This window comes from Liolophura sinensis, chromosome 10 (assembly GCF_032854445.1).
Source record: "Liolophura sinensis isolate JHLJ2023 chromosome 10, CUHK_Ljap_v2, whole genome shotgun sequence".
NCBI classification, from domain to species: Eukaryota; Metazoa; Mollusca; class Polyplacophora; order Chitonida; family Chitonidae; genus Liolophura; species Liolophura sinensis.
This window is the reverse complement of record NC_088304.1, coordinates 33,471,728-33,496,169: the sequence shown is the minus strand read 5'-3', so window position 1 is coordinate 33,496,169 and position 24,442 is coordinate 33,471,728. Positions and strand designations below refer to the sequence as shown.

The 24,442-nt window shown below is 40.2% G+C and overlaps 1 protein-coding gene across 4 annotated transcripts in view; it reads left to right on the top strand.

Annotated features, from left to right (window-relative positions):
* LOC135476764 (RNA-binding protein Musashi homolog 2-like) overlaps positions 1-24,442 on the top strand; it is a 101,015-nt gene that overhangs the window by 6,136 nt on the left and 70,437 nt on the right. For all 4 annotated transcript variants that reach the window (XM_064756895.1, XM_064756893.1, XM_064756892.1 and 1 more), the window contains exon 6: positions 15,614-15,706. In XM_064756895.1, coding sequence (XP_064612965.1) covers positions 15,614-15,706 — 93 coding nt within the window. The remainder of the gene's footprint in view (positions 1-15,613; positions 15,707-24,442) is intronic.

The window sequence follows — 24,442 nt, the reverse complement described above, 5'->3', positions numbered from 1 at the left end:
ATGTCAACCACAGTAGTTTAGCTCTGGTGAATGTTTAGGATGAAGTGACAGTAAGAAGTTAACAAAGTTTGTTGATGTTTTTGATGTAAACTGCATTGATGTTACCCATTGATTTGCCCTTTTTGATCCGAAAAAAGCAACGTAGAAGATTGAAAGGGCTAATTTTGGCTTGACAAGGTCACTTTTTACACTGTTTGAAAGAGCAGCCTCTGGACTCTGAATTAACCCAGATGAGGCAGCTTCTGTGATAATTCAGTAATTTACACTTTTGTCAACTTGGAACTGCAAGAATGCTAGTCATCTAGGTGATAATACAATGGTATGCAGTTTCCCCTTGGGACTCTGCCCAGTTTCTTCCCACCATAATGCTGGCTGCCATCATATAGGTGAAATATTCTTGAATCGCCAATCAATCAAATCAGTGGTCTGCACTTTTATCATCTTTTTGCCAAATAAAAAATTATGCATTCAGATATTTTCCAATGGAAAGAAATATTTTTGAGCAGTGTTATTATATAGTAAAGCCTTGATTACAAGATTGAATATGAACTGACTGATAAAGAGCTGAAGGAAATCTTATCTTGTCAGACACTCTATGTCTTCACCTTGGCATGTTCTGCTTTTACAATCTCAGTATTGATGCTAGTTGTCCTCAGTGAGAAAAGGACTAGTTTTACAATGGACAAATCCATATGTAAGCTTAGATGCAGTAGTAGCAATATCAGATTTTGTGGACGGATTTGACTTTGTGATATCTTTCTATAGGGTGAATCCTTAGAGATACATCAATATAATGACAGCTGGTACCCGCCCCCCCCTGACCTCCCATCCCCTCACCCTCAGCTTGAGCATTCTTCCTTTAAATGTACTGCAATGTTAACCACTCCCCGTGATAGCTGATCAAAGGAAAGATGCGCCAGTTTTTAAGGGGGCCATCTGTATGGTAGATTTGAATTATACTCACCCCATTAAGCTGTGGTACACATCACTGATGAACCTTATTAAGAAAATGTTCAGTAGTATTGTGTCAGTAAGTGAGTGCATGCGTGCAGTAAATCTACATGCATAGACTTATTTCAGTACAGCTGTTGTGGCACACACATGCACACCCACACTCAGTCCGGATATGCACTAGATGAAATTTGAACTATTGATCATTATGCTTGTCTTGCATAAAATTCATGTGTCTGTTTTATTAGAAATGTATCCAAATGGCTAAAATAAAGAAAGTTAAGCTGATGATGTTTTATGTATGGTATTGGATTAACCCGGTTGATTTGTAGACATGTATTTTTTTTCCTTAAGTAAGTTTTTCACAGGAGGTGGGGGAGATGTTTTTTTTTTGTAGGGTGGGAGGTGATGAGGGGTGATTAGGTTCGGACTTAAGCGGATTATCTCAAACATATAAAGAATGAGTGCCGAAGATCAGACTATTGTTATCTCACCATAGATAGTAGTTCTAAGGGCTGTCTCCACACCCCCCCCCCACCACCCCCCCGCGCCCCCATACTGGTCCTCTTTGATCACATCCCTATCTCCCTGCTGTGGAACAAGTCATGCTGATTAGGTGTCTATATGGGTGCATGCCAGAAGACTCTGATTTTCTTTGGAACATTAGTTTGCTTTATCACTCTATCACTTATGAATTTTCCATCATATAACACAGCAGGTATGAATGTCATTATGTTTTTTTTTTTTTTACACCATGATCTTCGTTTTTGATAAAAGAAAGTATTAGTGCACTGCACTTTGCTCCTGAAATATTTGTTGTATGAAAACCACCACTTGAGAACTGTGTTTGACATTTCTCATTTCCTCTAATATTCATATCTATTTGACATTTTACAAATTGTGAGCCGGAGCTGTTACCTGTACAGGTACATCATTACGTCTATATATCAGTAGATCTCCCATTTAAGATGCACAGGAGATAGAGTAATTTGTGAATCATTATTACCTATGGCGAACTTCTCATGTCTACGTCAGACACATAACGTAGCTGTCACTCTGGGCTTGGAGTTAGACAGGTACCATCAAAGTCCCTATATTCTGATCAGTGGGAGAGTAATATATAGCCAAGGGGTAGAGAAGTAAGCTGGGAGCCAGTGGGGGTTGGGGGAAGGGGGATGCTGGGGTAGCCTGACGTCCATAGTTAGCTATCTACTGAGCCCAGTTATGCTTAAGTATATAGATTTCCAATAAAGACTTACTGCAAATCTCCCGCTACACGCTCCGCGCATCTGGAGAACACCCGCCTCCTCTCCCAAAAGGAACCCAGATTTTTTTTTTAGGTCATTGATTTTCAAGTGTTAAGAAGACACAGATGGTAGTAGATGTAAGGCCTTAGCTCTCTACAGTCTCACCTTGCTCTCTATGGTTGTCCGTCTCTCTCTCTACGGTCTGACTTCGCCTGCCGTGTGGACTAACAGAACATACTGGCTACTTTATTTTCAACCATCCAACTGCTGAAATTAGATTTTGTATGTTGTATGCTATTTTCAAACCAGTTTTACTTCCCATGACTATCATCGTGCGTTGAATGAACAAGGTCAAGGGAAGGGGGATAAGTAATACCCACTTGTAATGGAAGAAAGTCGCATGTGAGCTTCCCTTGCCTTTGCCTTGGTAGAAAAAATGCAGACGGTAAAATTTTTTTGTATCTGGGAACTGACTGTCATTATAAGGCTTCAGATATTCATGGGATATGCAGACTTATATCGGTGTTAACAGTTGTAGGAAACGGTCTGCTTTAAAAAGTCGTTTTTCTCAATTAGTTCGATCTCTCTTCTCACTGTTTGATTCCAACGTCTGCTGTAAGTGTATGTGTGGGAAGGCTCTGTTGGGGTCTGTTGAAGGCTTAGAAGGGGTTGGGGGTGTGGCGTGGGGACATAAGGAAGGGGTAAGGGAGGAGGCTATCATTAGGTCAACTGTATCATAGGATTGAAATGGTCTAATAACTGGGTAAACCACCAAACTAGTAAAGAAATCAGTTAAATCTATTTTTTTTTACACTTTTTCACAATGTGAATGTGTATTTCGATCATTTTGGTCAGGCTTACGTTGGATACAATTCCAATTCATATCAACTGAACCAAAGCAAAAATAGACAGGCAATCTTCATCTGTATGTTGACGGACAAATTGCTTCTGTATTGATCCTCTTTTCATAATGTTTTGATACACTTTGTCAGAAAAGGGTTTATTTCTTGACGTCCATGCCTATAACATTGTATATTTGTTACGGTTCATCCGAGTAGAGAAAACAGGAAGACGGCAACCACTCCACGTAAGTTGCACAAAATCTAAATGCCATTTAGAGAAATAGTGGAGTTGATGAATGTCTTGCTATTACGCATGTATCCATGTTTAGGTTATTGGTCAATGTGTATATTCCACCTAAAGGTTCGCCTTTAAAAATACGCCTTTAGAAGCACATAAAGACCTTTAATTGATACATCTGATGCCAACCACTTTAGTTTTTTTTGTAAGAAATCAATCAAACTTCACAAATTGTGTAACAAGGTGGATAGACTGATCAGAATCAAGCAGAGAATGCATCGCTTGAAACATTGTAAATGTCCGGTGATATTCAATGATTGTAATTTGTCATAGCCTTCCTCTGCCAATGTCATCATTGTAAGTGTGGGCAAGTACTGTAACCAAGGCAAGCAGAATGCAGAGCTTTGGCGTGGAATCTGGCCTTCCTCCTGGGGGGTGGCTGACAGAGCTTGAGGGGTCTGTGCACAGGATCTATAGACCACTGATGGATGTGTCAGTGTTATGATGTAGCCTGTGATAAATGCCCAACTCTACCTGCGGATCCAGAGTCATCGAACCACACAGGCCTGCATATGGATCAGCCAGGTCTGTGTCATGACTCTATTAACCAACATGGCTGTTTAGGCTGGCTCTGCTGTGAAGTGATACCTTACAGCTGGGCAAGTGAGGGGGTGGGGGTAGGGGATGGCAGCCGGATTTAGGGTCAGGGGCCAGAGGTAACTGGGGGAAAGACTCAGCCTCCATGCCCTTTGAAACAGAGTTACACATGTAGACACTGCACGCATCTGGCAAGCAAGCCTGTGAGAATGTTTTAGCCTGCATGACCAGTCCAGTAGAGAGAGTCGGAAAAGATGGAGGAAGCAGTCTTCCAGATTGCGCGCACCGATTTCCCAAACCCTACTTCAGCCTATTGAGCAGTTGCCCTATTTGGAACAATTAACCATCTTCCCTGGCTGGTAGAATATTGATTTAGTGCTGAACACATGGCTGGGTGATTTGGCTGGCCATCCAGGTCTGCTACTAGCGAAGCAATCCACCCACCAACGGGCTGAGGCTGCAATGATCTGAAGACAACAGCTATAGCCCCCTCCCCCTCCCCCAGTGCAGGCTAAAACCCAGCGGTAGATAAGCACCTATCATTGAGGTATCAAATACAGACACATTCACCAGCTTGATTCCAGGATGCTTTGACCAGGGCTCTGATGAAGATCCAAGAACAAAATGTGGGGCCATATGGCAGCCACCCTACTAAACCGTCCCCTGAATGAGCATCTATGTACTGTATACACACCCAGAGCTGGATGCCATCAGTGGTCTTACCCATCCTAAGCTGTGTAGGGTTCAGAGCATGATTCCACATTCCATATCACTGCATCAGAGTTCTTGTCCTGTGCGATTCCTATATAAGGTGTTGATGCAGCATCTAGCACATATCATAATCCCCACCGAATGTATACACATGATCCTTGGAACTACCATTATCATTACAGCTGTTGTTATCCTTAAAACTATCATTATCATTACAGCTGTTGTTATCCTTAAAACTATCATTATCATTACAGCTGTTGTTATCCTTAAAACTATCATTATCATTACAGCTGTTGTTATCCTTAAAACTATCATTATCATTACGGCTGTTATTATCTTTAAAACTATCTTTATCATTAGAACTCTGATAATCCTATGAACTATTATGACCCCTGGAACCAGGTTTATCCGTATTACTCCTATTGCCCTTAGGACTATTATTGGACTAATATTACCCTTTGAAGTGTTATTATTCTGTGAAATGATATACTTTTGAACTATTATCAAAACTATCATTATCCATTGTGAATATCGCTGGAGCTGTCATCAACCTGAGGACTACTACCATCCCTTGAACTGTCTTCTTGAACCAATCCTTGATAATTACTTGAATGATGATAGTAATACTTCAGTATGGCCTTATTCAATGTTAGGACTAAAGCTAGCCATATATTCATAGCCATATTTGTGTACTTTTTGCAGAACTGAAATGTGACGTAGAAATAAGGACACCTGGATATAGTTACAATGTACCTACAACTAGTATTTGTTAGTCTGGTATTTCACCAAAGAGGTTACACTGAAACGTGTATCATGATAGATCTTAACACAGCATTTTCTCCTCCATTTTGCCAGCTGTAAACCATAATCATTCAATCTTTTGGATAAGCAGAGTCTGATCAGATACTGTTATAAGGTAGTACACAGGCCTGTCAGTTTTCAACACATGGTACAGGAACTGACGTTAAACGGTTTGCCCTAGAAGTCTAGTTGAGATGCAGTACTAATGTATGTGTGTCAGGTTATGCTGGCTTGAATAAAGCCTGATCAAGGTGAACTCTCCCGCTCCCCCCAGAGCACCCATCACCCCCCACCCTGACACATTTCGAGGGGTGTGATTCTTCTTTAGGGTTACAAATCTGTACCTTTATTCCAGCGATCAAGCTGTGTGGCCATAAGCTGTCGACTTCAAAGTTTAATCTGTGCTCTTATCAGACATGACTTGGTCACTATGCAGTTTAAGTGACTCTCAAACCCGGAATTTATGACTGGCCAGTCCACTGAATTGAAGCCAGCTTTCTGTTTGAGGCTCCACTGATTAAATGTCCCTTTTGGCTCAGGATGTGACAGGTACTGATACAAAACACACATGCCAGCAGTAGGGTGTTCCCCATGTTTAGAGTTGTATCCTGCACTTGAACTAACACACCTGTGCAGAGCAAAATCTGAGTTAATCTTTCCTCTGAAAATGATGGCCCGTTAAGTGGGGTTTTTGAAAGTTGAGACGTGTATGAAATCTTTGGAGATGATTTTAAAATGTAGACTTTCAGAACTTAAAATTTTGCATATGACAAGTGCAAATTAGGTAAAGTGATCATTTCACATTAATTTGGTTTAAGTGACAAGTGGAAATGAAATAAAAGTTAAAAAAAAAAGCTTTTAATATAATATGTTTGCATATACTTGTAAGTGTAACTTTTGCTTTAGGTTGGTCAGAGTGATGCAATAAATTAAAATTTTACTGAAACACATAATGTACATGTAATGGTGAAAGTTTTTCAGCGTGTTTCATTTATATCACACATCTGCAGCAATTGATTGTGTAAAGACTTTGCAATCATCAATCCCGCATAAAGCCCGTTTTTTTTTTTTTTTTTTGGATGCAAATTAACATTGGGGTGTGGCAGTTCTATGATTACTTGATCAGATCATGATTTATTACAAATCACACTGTTTCCTTTTGTACGACAATTAAGAAAATAGCAAAAACTCTCTGAATTTCCAAGGCTAGTTGTTAAAAGATCATAATTAGTTAGTGCTGATTAACACAGGTACTTTCACTGCGCCATTGAACAACTAAAGCCAGGGTCTAAATTTTTGTTACAATCTGTAACATTGTTACGATGTTACACACTTGCAATAAGACACTGTTACTATGCACCAGTGTAATGTAACTTGATTACAGTGTTATAGCCCAACACAAGGCTGCCCAACATTCCAGTACACCCATCATGTTGCTTTGATCATGAGCTGCCCTGGCCTGTGTTGTAACTGCCTCATACAAAACTGGCAGCTCTGTGTGTGCCCCTCAGCGGGGTGCATCTGACTCTACATTGTGGGGGCACAGATTCACTCCTGGGATTAGTTCTGCTCTGCTGCTCTCCCCTCCTCATCACCTGTGATTAAAGGTGTTGAAAGCCTTGGTCTGCTAGTTCTAAATTTCTAGGATTGAGTTTAATGGACACCACCCCCACTTACTCATCCTCTTTTCTCTCCGTTTTTCCCCATCTGGCTGCCTTTCAGCTTCACTTCATACCAGTAAAACTGCCCCTTTGTTCTGACTTAGTGAGCCTTAACGCTCTCAATTATGAACCTAGATTGGCTGTAATTTGCGTTTTGTTAATGTTTATTCTCGAGCCGGTCTCCCAGGGCCCTGTTTCGACATTTTTTATCGTACATATGTCGTACGATATTTTGTATGTCACATTTACCGTACCATTGTTCTATATGAGCGATTATCGTACCTGTACGACATTTTTGTGAAGCTGGGCCCTGGTTTATTCCCTGGTCCTTGTAGCCCTGTACTACATATATAAACAATTAATTAATTAAACTGTAATTCTTCAATCTTTTCGCAAGTTTGCAAGGTGTTTGTTCAAGCATATTTTGAGGGCATTTTTCAGGGTAGACTGAGAAAATAATTCTTTTTGTGCAGTTCCGAAAATTGGTCAACTCAACCAATGTAGTTTTTGTTTTATATTTAAAACTAGCATAAATTGCACTGTAACTTTCTCTTTCATCGGGAAAAAGGTTGTTGAACTTGGGTAGCTGAGAATCACCCAACTTTGCATACTTTAACACTTATCTTTCTTCTGCAATTTCTTAAAACTTGAGGGGTGGTATATCTGTTTTTTATTGTTACTCTGACTAAATAAAGGAAATGTTACAAAGTAAAGTGATAAGGTGTATCTATACTTTTTTACATTTACAAAAATTTTTTATATTAAATTTTACATTTAATTTTTTTTCATGAAGTTGCTAAAATTCTTTAATAGCTCTCAGCATGCAACCCAGTATGTTTCTTCCATTAATTGAATGAATAATCTTCAGGAAATGTGGTAAAAATGAAATAAATTGAGTAAACAACTCAATAAAGGAGCAAGTTTATAATATGTTTATGGAGCTAAGTACATGTGTACCTAATATTGAGAGATGGCTCAGGGTAAATCAGTACCTTAATGCACATGATGGTTTAATGCTAGATCCATGTTCAGGTGTGTAATTGTGTTGTTACCTGATAATGTACCGCGGATAGATTTCTAGTTCACACCCCCGGCTTGTTAGGGAGTCGCCCGCAGTAAACTTGAAGTAAATGTACACTTTCATTCACACATGTAAAAGCGAGACACAAGTGAAAGGCGAGACACCTGTTAATTACAAATCTAGGTGTACAGTTACCCGAGGTGTTATGAGAGTTACTGGTGCTCAGCCAAGACGTGTGTGTGTTTGATCACTGTACCTGGGTCTTAAATAAGTATCTATATATGTGTGTGTGTGTGTGTGTGTGTGTATATATATATATATATTCTCCGTGAGTGTATTTGTGGTTAGAGCACAAGCACAGTAAATCCTTGGCCTTTTGTTGCGTGCTATAGGAAACAGTTTATAATGTTTATGAACATGATGTTTTTGAGTATAATCTAATTCATCTGCGATTTCAGTGGAATTTATGTTTCATTTTGAAGACATAACTCCATTGGTTGGGTCGGCAAATTTCAGGGCTTCACTTTATCAGTCTGTCCAGAATAGTAGCTTCAGAATAAGTGACAAATCCATGAAACCCCAATAAAATGAAAATATTCCTGTAGTATTAAAGTGCTAACTATAATTCTCTGTCTGCTGAAGCACTCCAATTCTCGTTAGGTGTTCGGACTGTAATTAATCAGTGTGGTGAAAAAAAAAAGGAAAGAACACCCCCCTCCGCCCCCCCCCCCCAGAAATGCTGCTGAATAACTCCTGATTAATTACTCAGCTGTTAAGAATGGCAGATGAAAACTCCTCATGCAAATTACCCAGGATTACCAGAATTAAACCCTCATTAATCAGTGGGTTGTATGGATTGAGGGCTGGGCCGGGGAGGGGTTGGGGTGAGTGACAGATGCATTGTGGGGAGGGTGGAGCTCCCTCAGGTGAGAGTGTGTCGGGAGGTATGGGAAGGGGGTTTTGAACATGATACTCCTGAAGAGTGGCCATAATCACGGCTCGGTCTGACAGCCTTGATCCCTAAAAGATACTTTCTGCTCTTTGAAAAGTGTCACTGTGCATGGGTTCCCCAGTACTTATCGTCAGAAGTATTACAGGCCATGCAAACTCACAATTACTGTAACACCAGACTGGAGAATCATACTGTCCAAGTCATAATCCATTGTACCAGAATTTGCCGTAGCACAGAAATAAAATTGTCTGTGTCGAACAGTTCATTATTTGAAGTCATTCTGTAGCTATAACGGTGTTGCTTGACTAACAACCATGAGCAGCATGTGTAAGTTTATCCTTATGCATATACCAGGTGTAGAACAGAATATTGTGTCATTTAGCACAGATTACAGGTTGCACACCTAAATGTGACGACATGCACACGATACACATTATAATGAAATATGCTATTTAATACTACGGACATCTGGAAAACCCATGAGGTGCAATTGAACACAAAGGTATAGGGGAGTAAACAACTTTTGATGACATTCTGAGAACTATGCCTGGTAATAACCAGGAATTATAGTCTTTAATACAACATGACAGTCTTCACCAGCATTTGTACATTGCAAACATCAACCAATGCTATTCATAGTGTTGGATTGTAGTAATCCTGTGATTCATGCCTTTGATATGGAGATGATAGATCCTTATTTTCTGCCCTTTCACTCCCTGAAATGCAAGTTTGATATCCTGGTTTACTCAGACATCTTATAATGATATAAAATCATGTTCCGCCTGTTCAAGACGGGGACATACAGTGTGCCACTATCAAGGCAAGAAATGAACACCATTCGTCTAGAATCTTTGATGTTCCTTGTAAACTGCCTACTGCATCTTCACTGTAAATCTGAATTATGTCTGTACAATTCCTGCTCTTGTAGTCCACTCTCCTCACACCTAAAGATAGATCCTGTCTGTCCACAGATAGCCTACCATTTGTCCCCTGGCTTAGTCTGTTAAGGGCTTACCACTATGAAGTGGGTGCCCCCCATCCCCCTCCACCACCCCTTAGCAGGATGTCTGATCTGTGTCCATTCAGGCAGATCACCCACCCTACTGATCTCATTGTGTGCTTACAAAAGGCAGACCAAATCTTTCTACCCTGCTAACAGCATCAGAGTTCACCTCAAGGCTATGCCCATTCCCTCCTCCCCCTCCCCCCACCTCTTTCTTTACACCCCACTAACTTCTCCCTCTCTTCCCCTCCCCTACTTTCCCTGGCTCACAATCTCACATCCTTTCGGTCTCATTGTCACATCTAACTGCTTTATCCTCCATCTGTCACCTAGCCTGGGCTATTGCATTGACCTTAGCTAATGAGATAATCTAGCCTCTATAGATTGTAACTCCTAAATAATGTATAACACTGTGTGTTTGTGTGCTTTCGGTGCTAGCTGGTATCCAAGTTGTGAAACACGAGAACTTCCAAGCAGAAAAAAAACTGTTCATTTATCATTCATATTTAACTTAATTTCACGCCAAGCTGTATGAGTGTATTTGAGTGCATAGGCGTGCAACCCAAATCTCTTCATTATTAACTCTACTCTGTTAAAAATTCATGTGAATGGCACGTTTATTATTTTATTTTACTCTTTTTTTGGCCACATAATCACTTGGTACACTGTCCGCAACAGTCTTACTGTAAAAGACTTACTGTAATGGCTGAGTGGTATCTATCATTTCCACTAGAGACTGAAGTCAAATGTGTCACAAGAGTCCCATCTTATTCAGGCCAGCTTTGTAAACCCTGCTCTCTTTTCTCTGTGTGAAATTTAATGATGTGTTTTGATGCATTTAGTGCTTTCCTTTCTTTGATTATCGCCAGTGCTAAGATTCCAGGCAGGGACATTTCCTTTTGTAGTACTTCCAACAATAACAAAGCGGCCCCTTTGTCTGTTTTCACATGAATGTGATCAGTGTTTTGGCAAGACTGTGCAAGTCTGTTTGGGTAACACTGTAGATTCCCTGTAGACAAAGCCTTAGCCAGGGTTAAAGGAGATAACACAGCTCTCCTATGCCATTATAACTGTTAATGTTTCCAGTCACCAATTTGATGGTCAAAGAGAAAACCTGTCTCAGTTCTACTGCATATGTATTGTATTCATCAACTTGGAATTTAAGATTAGGGCAAAAGTGACTTGCAAGGAACACTTATTGTAAAGTGTTTCATTTGCTATTTTTAGGTGAAAATTTTATTTGTTTCAAGGAAGTGCTCTATAAAGTCGCATCCGTTGTTCTGTATATGGTGAAATGTAGAAGAAATGGGGATGATTATTTGTGCTTGAACAGGTGTTCGTGTGAAGTTGTTTCAGTTATTTTTTATTGTGTGTGTGATGGGGGGGGGGGGAGTGGATGTCAAAAGATAAAAAAATAGAGAAAATTATTTCTCAGCAGGAGTTACCTCAAACTTACTTTTTTATCTACATGAGATGTGAAAAATTAGGGAAATGCATTATGGGAAGGAGATAATGATTTACATGTAGGTGCGTTTATTATGATGAAAATATGAAGGTTAGATTAGGTTGTTAGAATGAGTGTTCAAACTCCACAAGTCTCTCTGGATACAAGTAAAACCCTACAAAACTATCAAAGAAGTAAATTAGAACAGGCATACATTTACTCCTTTTTTTTCAGCACTTTGGAGTGTTCACGAAAGAATGATGTACGAGGGTACTGAACCTGTCTGTCCCATTAATGGGAACTTTTTAGGGATGCTAAAGGCTCGATGTTCAGTCGTGCTTGGTTTGGCTGAACTCCCCCCAAACAAGAACAAAAAATATTGCAGACGAAATTGCATGGTTCAGGTGTTTTATTATGGGCGTAAATCTAAGGTGATGTCTTTTTGCTGGTACGACCAAGCAATCATGATGTTCTGGATTGGGTAATAACTGTAATGTGGGTCTGGTGTTTGGGTGGGGAATACCAGCAAGCTCAGTGATACATGCACCCCATGGTGTCTCTCTCTCTGCCAAATGCGCCACACGATGCCCCCCCCCCCCACCAGTTGACGTATTGGCACAAAAATTAGTGCCACAAAAATTCCTTGGTGTAACAGAAATCTCAGTGACATATATCGGCCTGTGACACAGTACGTAGCTAGCGGCACTTGTTAGAGGAACTATGACATTTATGTGAAATGTTGAAACAGTCGGCTGATTGTGTATGAACTAAGTTTCGGGGCCAAGTATTGACATGTATTATAGCTGAGATGCTGATGAACTAGAGTAGCCTTTGTGCCGGTAGTGGATTTGAATGTAAAAGGTACATGTACAGTGGAATCGATGGAATGGAAGTGATTGGATGATGAAGTGATATTTCTAGCCCAGGTATAATCTGAACAAAAGAAGTATGCTATATAACCATTCTTATCTGTGTTGTTTAGATTAACTTTTGACCTGATGCTTTCATGAGAAGTAGAGTTTAGTGACTACTTACCATCACAAGTTTTAAGTGAGATATGTCTTTCTCACTGTGTATAAGGGTATCCAGAGGTTTATTTGACCTAATGAGTGTATACCCAATAGACTTTACATTATGAACTATGAGGAACTTCTCAGTGATTGATTTATTATGTTCCTATCCCCACCCCCACCAGACATTTATTGCGGTCTTGGCAACAGTCATGCCATTTTCTTTATCTGTATTGATGAACGTTGACAAGCAAAAGCCAGGTATCCCACGTTACAGATATATTTGTCTATGCTTTGTGAATAGTTCATGGGTAGGTCTTTTCAGAGCTATGACAGGTAGCAGTGGACGGTTTCCCACACTCTTACAGGGCTCGTATTTGCTGGGTCATTACAAGAAACCGGTTTTCTTCTGTGCAGGGCTGATGTGTACAGGCCTTTAGAGAAGTCTCTCTCCCCCTGCCTCCAATGTCCCTTGTCCCTTCCCTTCCGCCCCAGACCTAGCCCCTTCGTAGTCTGTTTACACACCGGCAGATTTCTATGGTGTGATCGTGCCCCAGCTAGATCCCTGCTCTCACCATTGTGCTCCATGTTTGCCATCTACGCAGAATACTTAACCCTCTGATCCAGTGCAGCGTTGGCAGATTTCTATAGAGGGCTGCGTTTTCCTCCAGCTCCGATCGTTTTGAGAAGAGTGCCAAGTACGGGGACAATAATAGCTCTGGCTGTGCCATCATTGAAAACAGTCAATATGGCCTGACCTATACTTTACAGCGCTGGCCGCCTTCCCACCACAAAAACAGGAGAGTTCCACCTATTCTCCTCACAACCTCGGATATATGCACTTGCCTCCAAGAATGCAGTTTGTCGTCCACTGGGGAAGTCTTTGATTTTTTAGGCAACACGTTTTTTGTGTTTCCCTGTCCTGCGGACTTGTCCCATCTTGTGTTGCGTGGTTTCCGTGGCGTTGACTGGTCACCCTGTCGTGGAATTTACACAGTGCCTCTCTGGAGAGGTGGCTAGAAGAGTCTGGTTCGGAAGTCTATTCAGCACCCAGTGGTACCCCCAAAAGCCTGACCAGTGACGTGTGAACACACCTTATGTGCACGCATTAAAAATCCTGCTAGCAAAAGCCTATTGACTCGCTCTTTCTTCCTCTAACAAGGCCTGTATACCCAGCCTTGTATGTACACACATTTCTAACCAATACTGTTCACCGGCTTGAAGAAAGCTGGGGCAGAAAAGACGATTTCTCATTGGGGAAATGGGTCCTAGATCTGTGTGTGTCGGTGTGTATGTGTGCATTGTGGGGGCCACTTTTAGCTTAAAATTGAATAACCCGTTTTCGTTTTAGTGTGCTTTTTGTTTCCTTTGAAAAAGCCTCCTGTGGCACTGGAAAGAGGGGAGAGTGAAGGTATAAGCTGTATTGTCACTTGACCTGTCAAGTCTGAATTGCACTAGGCTGTGGATAAAGTTCTATAGTCAAGCTATTAGGCAGTATTGCATAACCTCTGTCCCTGGGGTACTAGATCTAGGGGTCAAGAGAAGATCTGACACACAAGGACATACCCAGTCTAAAGAGACTGGTCAGTGATATAGAGAAGACCGCCTGGACACTACAACCAGAGTTAATCCAGCCATAGCCAGAGAGACAAACTGCTAGCCCAAGTTTCTCTAGTAATACACCGGCAACCCCACAGGACTTAAGGACAGCCCTGCCCACAGCCTTTACCACAAAGCCAGATTTCTAACCGTGGTTTTTATCTTGTTTCTCACTCAACCTGGACTGATTCACCCGAGAGATTAGGTGGTGTTGTGGTTGTTGTTGTATTTCTGTCCCCTACTCTCACCCACATGGATCTTAATAACATGGCTTTACTTGGACAGCCCCTGTGGCCCCAGGCGATGGTCGACCCTACACCCCCTGCACCAAGGCCAAAGGTACAGCAAAGTCGGGGAGAATAACCAGAAATATATAGAACTTACTACTAGCACATCTGTTTGTTGACTTTGTATGTTGGCAAAAACTGTAAATCGAGTGAAATGAAATGTTGATGTATACATCAGTGCTGTCATGTATGTTTTGCTATGTTAGACTTCAGGACTTAATTTGTAGATGATTAGCCCAATTGACACGTGAAGAAGAATTGAAAATTTCTTCAAAGGAACTAGCAAATTTGAGAAGTTTGTTGGACTTACTTTTTATTGATTCTTGATCATATTTTGATCTGTCGTAGTTACACTCAAGGGAAATGGAACACATTCTAATCATGGAGCCATTTGGACTTCATTTTGGTTTTGGCTGGACTTGGCCTAAAGTGGATTGACACAGTCGGCTGATTGTTTCGTGTTGTGTTCTCTTAAATATAAGGCTTTTTGAACTGTATGCTTTCACCTCTATTTCCTTGGTCTTGATTTTGTTTTTTGCAATATTTATTATGGATTTTGGCAATCCATAGATTCTGGAGGTCAAAGATACGGCAGTTGAGTGGCATGTCCGAAAGCTTTTCATTCTAGAGCAGCACAGCTTAGCTTCACTTCCTGTCTGGCTGTTTAGTTAATGGATTAGCTAAAGATTAAACAGGATTAACCTGGTGGAAAAGAATGGGTTAACCTTAATCTCTGTGGATTTGTTCCTTTTCCACTCTGGGCTAATTTTTGTTGAGATTGGATTAATTTCACCTGTGTGACATTTTCACCTGATACTGGTTTTGACCTTTCTTGTAAATCTCTCCGTTCCCAGTCCATCTTGTCTGTTCTTACAGTGTATTGTTTATGGGGAAACAAGCCAATAGACTGTCACTTTTTTTTTTTTTGCTAACAATCCTGTTTTTTTAATTTCTCAAAATAGGTTTGCATGTTACCAGTGTGTTGTTGTTGCACAATTGTGCCACTAGACGGACGTATATGTTGGTATGGTAACATAGTGAAACCCATACATATGCCAAAAAACAGCAGATTTAACACAAAAACATAATTATATTCCATCGTTGAAGTTATAATAATGCATTTTGATATTTGTTATACAATAAGAAAATCACTGTTGTACTGATTACTGAAACATACTGGGCAACTCGTTGTTTGCATGTACTGACATATCTTGCATGTGATTAAATTTCTATTTTCTTGTTTTTACAGGTGGTAACACGCACAAAGAAGATATTTGTCGGAGGCTTAGCTTCAGCTACTACTGTAGAAGATTTAAAGAATTATTTTTCCAAGTATGGCAAGGTAGGTCATTTTCTGTATTTTTACATGTCGATAAGTATCTACATTTTAATAACTGTGTGGGGGGCTGAACAGTGCTAGGCTAAACCTGAGAATGCGTTACCTGTAATCTTGAATTTTTAGGGGGGGGGGGGGGGAGGAGGGGACAAGCACATGTAGTTACCTACTTTACTAAACATACATAAACACGAGACAGAAAATCAAGGCTTTGCCAGACCTAGGTTGTCTTTTTTTTTCTATTCAGAGAGCAGTAATGATAAAATCAGAGTTGTGATCATTGAGGGTGTGAGCCAGGGAATGTGTTTGGTTCCGCATGAATTCATTCCCCACACATTGATGCTTGTACAGTCATGGGTGATAGACCAGAGAAATTTCCCTCAGAGTGTACATATATCTATGCATACATGTGTACAAGCAGACAAGCTAACCATTGGAAGATTTTTAATAAGTGTCAACTCTGATCAAATAGAGAAAAGTAGCCAAAGATCCTTTCGCTAGACATGTCATGGGTTCGCATATTTACAGCCTGGTTACACGTTGTCACATTTGTGTGTATTTGTACAGCTCCGTAGCTGTTGTCAAGGCTCTCGCTCGCCAGCATTCAGCATGGTAGGCATATATCATGGTAACAACATTGCTAAGTCGGAGTGGAATGCAGAATACCCCCGCCTCAACACAGCATTTCCATTACAATTGGCCAGGCTTTTCAGTGGCGAATTGAAAGGCATTCAGATGCTGAATTTGAAGCAATATATAACCCCAGAATGAACCGCGGCAACTTTTGCTCTGTTCTCGTTAGAATATTCGTTGTTGAAATTCACACCTGAATTCAAGCTTTATGGCATATCATGAATATGAAACTATTGAGAGTGAAGCTATTTTTTTGACTCTCACTTCAGGTTACGATTTCCAGCCCAGACAGGCCATGTAGGGAGGTTATAGGTCTATAGAGTGAATATGACAACACTAAGCGATTCTTATAAAAGCATAAAAATGTATGTGTAATCAAGAAATGGACCGGTTAGTCAGCAGACATTTCCTTGTTATCTACAAGGTGGCAAGACATTGGCTTCCCCACTGGGTGATACATCTGAATGTCCAAAAATACGCAGGCCTGTTTGAAAAGACTGTTTCCCGCACTGGTTCTAAATGAGAAGGAGATTTGCTCCTGTCAAAGCGCAATTGCTAAACAAAGGCCGGTGGTACTTGTAGAAATGTGTGGACTAAAGGCCAAACAAATTTGGAACTGTCAAGTGAAAATGATCTATGAGGTGCGGTCATTGTTCAAGCCTAGGCATGTTTCCTTTGGGCAGAACAGTTTACACATAATTGAAAACTAAGCCCTGGTTACCTAGCGAATGCCATTAACCTTCAATTTCCAACTTCAAAAAGGCCAGCAGAGGAAAGTTAAGCTTTGTGCTTGGTTAGCACGGCACCACTCTCGATGACAAAGTCCAAACTTAATCGAATTACATCAGCTAATTTGTGTGCACACCTTGATAAATGTGTCGTACATTTTCTAACAGGATTAACTTTTACCTTGAATAAGAGTCATTTGGCCAGAGTACTTGTATCATGATTAACAGTTCGGTGTGATATTTGAGGTTTTAAGGTTGTTGGGTTTGATAACTGCACAACAAGTTGGTACTTGATACTGTTTCCTTTCAACCACATGTCTTGTGTTATTCAAAGGAAATTTGAATTTATTTTTGTTTTTTCCTGTGTTGTTTCAGATGTATTTTATCAGGTATCAAATTCTTTCTTTGTCTTTTTCAAATGTAGAGTTATTGGGTATCTAACTTTTGTAGTGGCACATCTGTATATCCGTTCACTGCGTGTTAGACATTTCGTGAACTTAACTGGCAGGCTTTAAGGAGCTAAATGTTGAGCACAGAAAACTTTCAAATTCGCATATAGTTTTTTAAGCTAGGTTGACATTTAAATGATCAAATTTATGAAACTGTATTAAGTTTTCATGTTTTGTTTCAAATTCGCATATAGTTTGTTAAGCTAGGTTGACATTTAAATGATCAAATTTATGAAACTGTATTAAGTTTTCATGTTTTGTTTCAAACAATTTCTCCCCATGGGCATACAAATACTTTCTCATTTCATTCTAATACAGCAAAGCAACAGCCAATTGCAAAATTAGGTTTTAAACATTGTGTTATCTTGACTTTGTCATTTCATCTGTAAATTAAATGGATCAATGGCTTAATTTTGAAAAAAGAGAAAGAAAAAAAAAGATTGAAATCAGTAGATAGGAAGATTTGATTTTCGTAAGATTGCCATTGCCTCTGAATATACAGATTACAACATGCAATGTTTTTTGAGGCAAAGTCTTATGAATTATTAAGCCTCAAGAATTCTGTATTTAGGGGGAAAAAAACAAGTGACATTGAAATTTTAATAAACCTAGAAACGTAACAAGGAAAGCATTTAGATCAATATCTGTACTGTGGCTTCGCATGTCAGGTTGAAGCTGATACCATCTTGCCAGACAGTTGAACATTTAAAGCTGCAATGCAGACCAATTATTAAATAGTTCCGCATGTCTCGTCCAGTTTTGCAGATATTGAGGAAATTGAAAGCGTTTTCAATGAAGTCTCTTTTGAATTTTTTTTTCATTTTCACTTTCCAAGTTTTCCTTTACAAAATAACATTGCACTAAGATATTGTAATAATGACAGTCAGTATTCTGCTTGAAGGAAAAAGTACAAAAAAAAGACATGAGTGAAATCAACACAAATAATTCTCATGTTAGGGAGTGATATTTCATGTATGTAGGCAAAATATGATTTCAAATTCTTGAAACTCTCTAAGAAACTTTTTTAGTAGCCTGAGACTTTTTTTCTTTTTTTTTTTTTGGTGAGGTAAACATTTTAATGTGTATGACCCCTAGGGTAATGTAGTAATGTTATTAGAATGTGATGCTTAGAGGATTTAGATATTTGCAAGTTTACCAGTACATACCTGTAGAGGGTATTGTAGCTTAGGCCTGTAGATGGACAAGCATGTGAGCCACTCTAGAGGGGTAGCCAGTATCAATAGAGCCTAGGGATAGAGGTACTTTCTTCAGGATTGTCCTCATCTGGTGTACAGTGTTCTTGGGATGGTGTCAGTTTCTTAGCAGCCATCTTAACAGCATGAGAGTATTACATCCCCTCCCCCCCCCCCCCTTCCCGGCACCTTCTCCATAACTGTAACACTCATATCTGGCACTATGATTTAATAATAGACCAACGGCTTTGCTAAAATTCATTTTTTAAAATCAGATGAAAAGTGTTTAGTTCATTTGTGTGATTTAAAAGTAAGATATTTGAAACTATTTGTCTCCTTACAATTTGCATGCAACTTGCTCGTAGTGTTATATTATTTATGAGCTGTTTATTTATGTTTTAAAGTTAAGTTTGTGAAACACTTGCACTTGTTGATTGTATTGAAGATAAACATTGACATGACTCTCTTCACACTACTGTAATTCTTGACATTTTCAACCCCCCTCTGCAACTACAGGTATGGGGTGTAGACAAATAATTTGTAGTTTTGTGAACTTTGCATCTTTGATACAAGCTAATCATTTTTAGCCTCATTTTCACAATAATTGTATGCATAAATTCCACCGTAAAAAGTGCCTTAGTGGAGGAAAAAAAATAAGATAGATATCATTCTAGTGTTTGATTTCGCCTTACCACAGACATACATTACCATTATGAGTTGCTTTTTCACCACATTTGTGTGAGTTGGTTGAAGATTCATCTATGGAGAAACGTGGTGTGTATAGCTGTACTGTACAAGCGTTTGAGGTAGTTTGCCATCAGAGATTTTTGACGTTTCACTGTGTAGGTTTGAAGTCAAAGATTCTGATACTTCAAAAAAAACAACACACACAAAAAAACAAAAAAAAATAGATGTGGTTTACAAGTGGTTTGCATTCACTCGTTAAATTTTATTGGATTTTTGCACAAGTGGGTTGAGTTGGGACATTCTTATAGTATTGCCAGGTGTGTTTTTGGAAACAAGCCTGCGTTGCAAGGCCTGCATGTTCTATGCTTGGCTCTAAGAGAACATCTGCCATAGCCGACCACGCTGGTATATGTTGATAGATGGGTGTGTTCCTAACTCATACAATTTCCCCAGTACTTGTATAAATATAGGGCCGTGAGTTTAAGGGTTAGGGAGGAAGGGAAAGGCCAAACTTTTATGCGATGGGTGTGCCCTTGTGAAATTGCTTGGCACCTCGGCGTTTTGTTGAGGAGGGATTCCCTAAATGTTGATTGTATTGTTGTTCTTGCATAATCGTCATTAGCAGGCATGTATAATAAATGGGTTCTAAGTGCAGAGCAAGAGTAACATGCTGTACAAGTTGTTTTTGTTTCGTTTTCTCTGTCTCTCTCTCTCACACAGAGTTTTTTGTGCTTGGCCATTTAACAGTTTGCACATGTTGTACACATTTTGTGGTAAATAAATAGAGCCTGGGTGACATAACACAGCATTTCCTGTGTAATTACAGCGAGTTGGTGCACCAAGTATTATGGTCAAGTCTAATAGCTACAGGAGGAATTGTACATAAGACGGACAACTGCGTTTTAAGGGATTGCCAAATCTATCATCTGCCCTCCTTCATTTCTTTAGTTTGGAAGATATATCTACAAGAGATTCCATTCCCTGTTCTCATCTACATTTTTTCAAAAATATTTTTTTTTGTTTATGTTTAGAGAGAACATGCAATGAATGCCTAAATTAACCTTACGATCTGAAAATGGGTGGGTATTCTTACGACAGGATTTTCACGAAAAGTGCTTGGTTTACATGAAAATAGGTAGCAAAGGGCCGGTAGGAAATTCCAGTCTGACAGGTGCATGTGTACCAGTGAGCAAAATGTTTTCTATCTTTGAAGGTAGGTGGATATATTTGTTGGTGAGGTGGGGGTGGGATGAGCTGTTTATTTATGTTTTAAAGTTATCTGCAGGATTTTATATTCTCTAGATTCACTGGGCACTGCATCAGTCACTGGGCACTGCATCATTCACAACATGTATCAGTGGATTATTAAAAGGATTAGCCAGTGATTGTTTGGTTAAAGAGCTCTCTCACCCAACACCCCCCCCCCCCTGCCCTCCACTCTCCAAATCTACATTACATTTCTGACCTGCAGGTGTAAATAGAGTTGTTATGCAGGGTCAGGATGTGGTTAGCTCTAGGCTCCTAATTACCTGGTAAGCTGACCATTACTGTTACATGCCCTTAACCCCATTCCTCTTTTCCCTCCCTGTTCCCCGTCCCTTCCTCCTCATCCTTACTCGACCCTCTCAAAGGGAAGGAATCTATGCATATTGGGCAGATGGTGCTTATGTCAGTGGTAGAGTTGGGCAGGCAGAATAAACGAGAGGTAGAAAAAAATACCAGCCTGGCTGGCTGGGTGTGAGGAGAGGATATAGGTGGATACCTGATGGAGAGTGACTTGCATGTGTTGTTAGCTAGGCCAGTGGTGGGTTGGTAGTTCAGAGAGAGCAAGAGAGGTGATGGATGAATGGATGGATGGAGGGAAGGAGGGAGAGAAAAGGCTGGACCAGAGATGATAGCCTTTGAAATTAAACGTGTCCTGTCACCCAGGTGTGATTTATTCACCTTTCACTTCTCTCAACAGCACAGTCAAGCTTATTTGGATGCGTGTGAAATGTACAACTGCCTTTCTCACTTAACTACATATTAACCTCCACCACCTACCCCCCCTCCCCCCCTTCGTCTAGCTGCTCCACTTTTTCACACAGCCATTGATGTATAGCCAAGCATGTAAAACCTTCATGAGAAGAAAAAGGCCTGGTGGCGTCTGGTGTTTTGATGTAAACAATTTGTTTATTTTTTTGAACACCAAGTTTTAAATTCTGTATTAATAATCAAAATGTAGCGTCCATTTTTTACGTGGACAGAAATTACAAAATTGCAGTTAGCCGTTTAACCTCCCCCCCTCGCCCAAACAGGGGCTTCCACCCACCCACAGCAAATCCTACACCCCCACAGCAGTATTACATACAGTGTCTAGATGCATACATGTAGCCTGGGCTCAGAAGTGTTGTTATGTTTACATATCCTTTGCTGTGTGAACTGACAACTACAGAAGGTCAAGTCAATATAATACATTGCTGTTATTAGTCTAAATAGACAGAGCCTATGGGTTAACCAGTGGCTGTGCACTGATGTCTAATAAGCCTCTGGCCCACTGCGGAACCAGGGGGAGGGAGAGGGGGAAGGGGGGGGGGTGTTGTAGGGGAGGACAGTGGCTAGACTACTACACATGTACTCCAAGGGTCTGGGTTCAGCATTCAGCGGCAGTTTAACCACTGATGGCATATTTGATAGGATATGTAGGCCTTGTATTTGTGACGACGAAACTGTCATTAGTCTTATGCCCATTGGTGGTAGTAATTACAAGGGATAAATACAGTATGTACACACATATACATGAGATGCGTAGTGAATGCTGTTGTGTTACGCGAATGGCCTTCCCTTACTCTGGCTGGACTGAGGAGTATGTCTCTGGGAGCTACGAATTTCTGCTAGTAGTACTGATCCACCCATGGATAAGACCTAAATTAAACTGCAACTCCCACTCAACTGTCTCCTTAGATTCCAATCCCTTCACCTTGAAAATGATAGCCTTAAAGCCTGTTGATTATGTCATATCACCCCATATATGCCTATATTGAAGTTGAATTTTGGTACATGTGACTGTAACTCTCCCAGGATGCATCATTCACCCAGTGTTGTTTTACATGGCATATTTCATCCAGATCTTAGAAAATCAAAATGTCACCCTCGTTTTCTGTGCACGTACAATTGGGTCTTGGATTGAGTCCATCTGACGGGTTTATGTGTGGTGTTAGGTGTGTTAACCCTTCCTTGCACGATACAAGATGTAATTTGTCCCAGTGGCCTGTTTGGCCCTGAGTTTGATGAATCAACATTTGCAATGAGGGAAAATTAAGGTTTAGGGTAAATTATAGTGTGGTTAAGGAAGATGAATGAAAGATAGTGCATTGTTTTACTCGTGACCGAAACAGAACCTTAACGAATTTTGGTTTGGCTGCAGTCTCGCGGTGGGATAGCTAAGCTCAACTTGTCCGTTGACTGCAAAAGAGCAGTCTGAAATAGCTGCTGTCTCTCAAGCCATTGTATTCGGCCCTTTGATCTAGAATGCCTGGTATGTGCCCCTCCCTGGGATATTTGTTTTTCTCTGTTAGACTGTGTTTATAAGGGGTATTCAGGCTTAACTAGCAGAGCTCTGCCTGAAGACTTCAGTGCTCAGTGCTAAAAACCAAAACACTCTACCACCTACAAACAGGTGCTGAAGGTAATTGGTTTTATACTGATGTCATAGAACAGTGCAGAATGCTGTGTGGGAAGATGAGAATGCTCTATAATTGATGCGTTGAGATAAAAGCTAGGTATTTATAGAATTGAGCGTAGCGGGATTTCTGTTTTTCTCTTAAGGCATGATATGTTTGTGGCTATAGAAGGTGGAGGAAATAAAGATGACAGAATATTTTAGAAAGGTTATTCATTTTTTCTGCTGTGGTTTTTTATTGTGTTTTGAATTTCAACATGTCACATCAGATAAAACACTCGTATCGTGAAGTGAGGGTGAAAATATCACAAACAGCTGATGAGGAAATTACGTGGATTTGAAGATGTGGGTAAAAACACACTTATTTGTATCATGAAGGGATGCTGCTATATTCGAGCCAAGAAACATTTCTGTGTAGATAAGTTGCCTCAAGACGTAAGTGTACAGGCGGTGTGGCACAGATAAGTGACTCAATTCCTCCACGCCGTGGAATGCAGGGTTGATGTCGAAACTCTGCGAGGTATGTTTCGGGGCGTATACTGATTAATTTGTGTAACGAAGCCATCAGCTGCACTGATTAACCTCTCCTTGTTAAGACGGGAAAGATGATCGCTCGTCTCTACGCTGTCGTTTAGCCAGCACACAGGAAGTGCGCAACATCTTGCTTAACATCTTCCAGAAAACGTGATGCGTTCAATTATTCAACCTCCAGGTGGGTTTTAAGCTTTTGTCGAAAGGTTATAGCTCCAGGGCGAAATGTACAATGCTTCTCAGGAAGGGCTGGAGCTTCATTCTTCACCGTCAGAGGGGTGGGGGATGGGGAGAGGACTTGCTGCTTGATACTGTATGTACAAGTCTGTAGGGCAAACTTACAGGCAATACCAGGGCACCTTATTCTAGTTTTTCTAGTTTCCAGCCGAATTAATAGATAGTATTTGAGACTTGACAGAGACATTGTTGCCATATGGCCAAAATATTGTTTAAAGTAACGTGAAACTTTAAGTAAATAAGTAATAGAGGTACATGAGATTGGTCAGTCATTTACAGTTACATTGTAACTGATCTCATTATGATTGGCTAGTAATCTTTTCAGTTAAGATCCACTATTTGAATGGTATATATGCACTTCACCATTTGCAGTTGGCTTGGTGGTATTTTATGTTGACCAGTTTCGCAAAAGAAGACAGAAATAAGTCTGAGAATGAGAATGGACGGTCAGTACTGAGTGGTGTTCCAAGGAAGAACTTCATGACTGAATTCTTCTTAAGTTAAATCACGGAACATACTGAAAGTTGATATCATGATTTTAGCATAAATGTTTTCACGCCACTTTGAACTACTTTGAGAACCAGAGGCTAAGTCATGTAAGTGCATGCTGATCAAACAGAAAT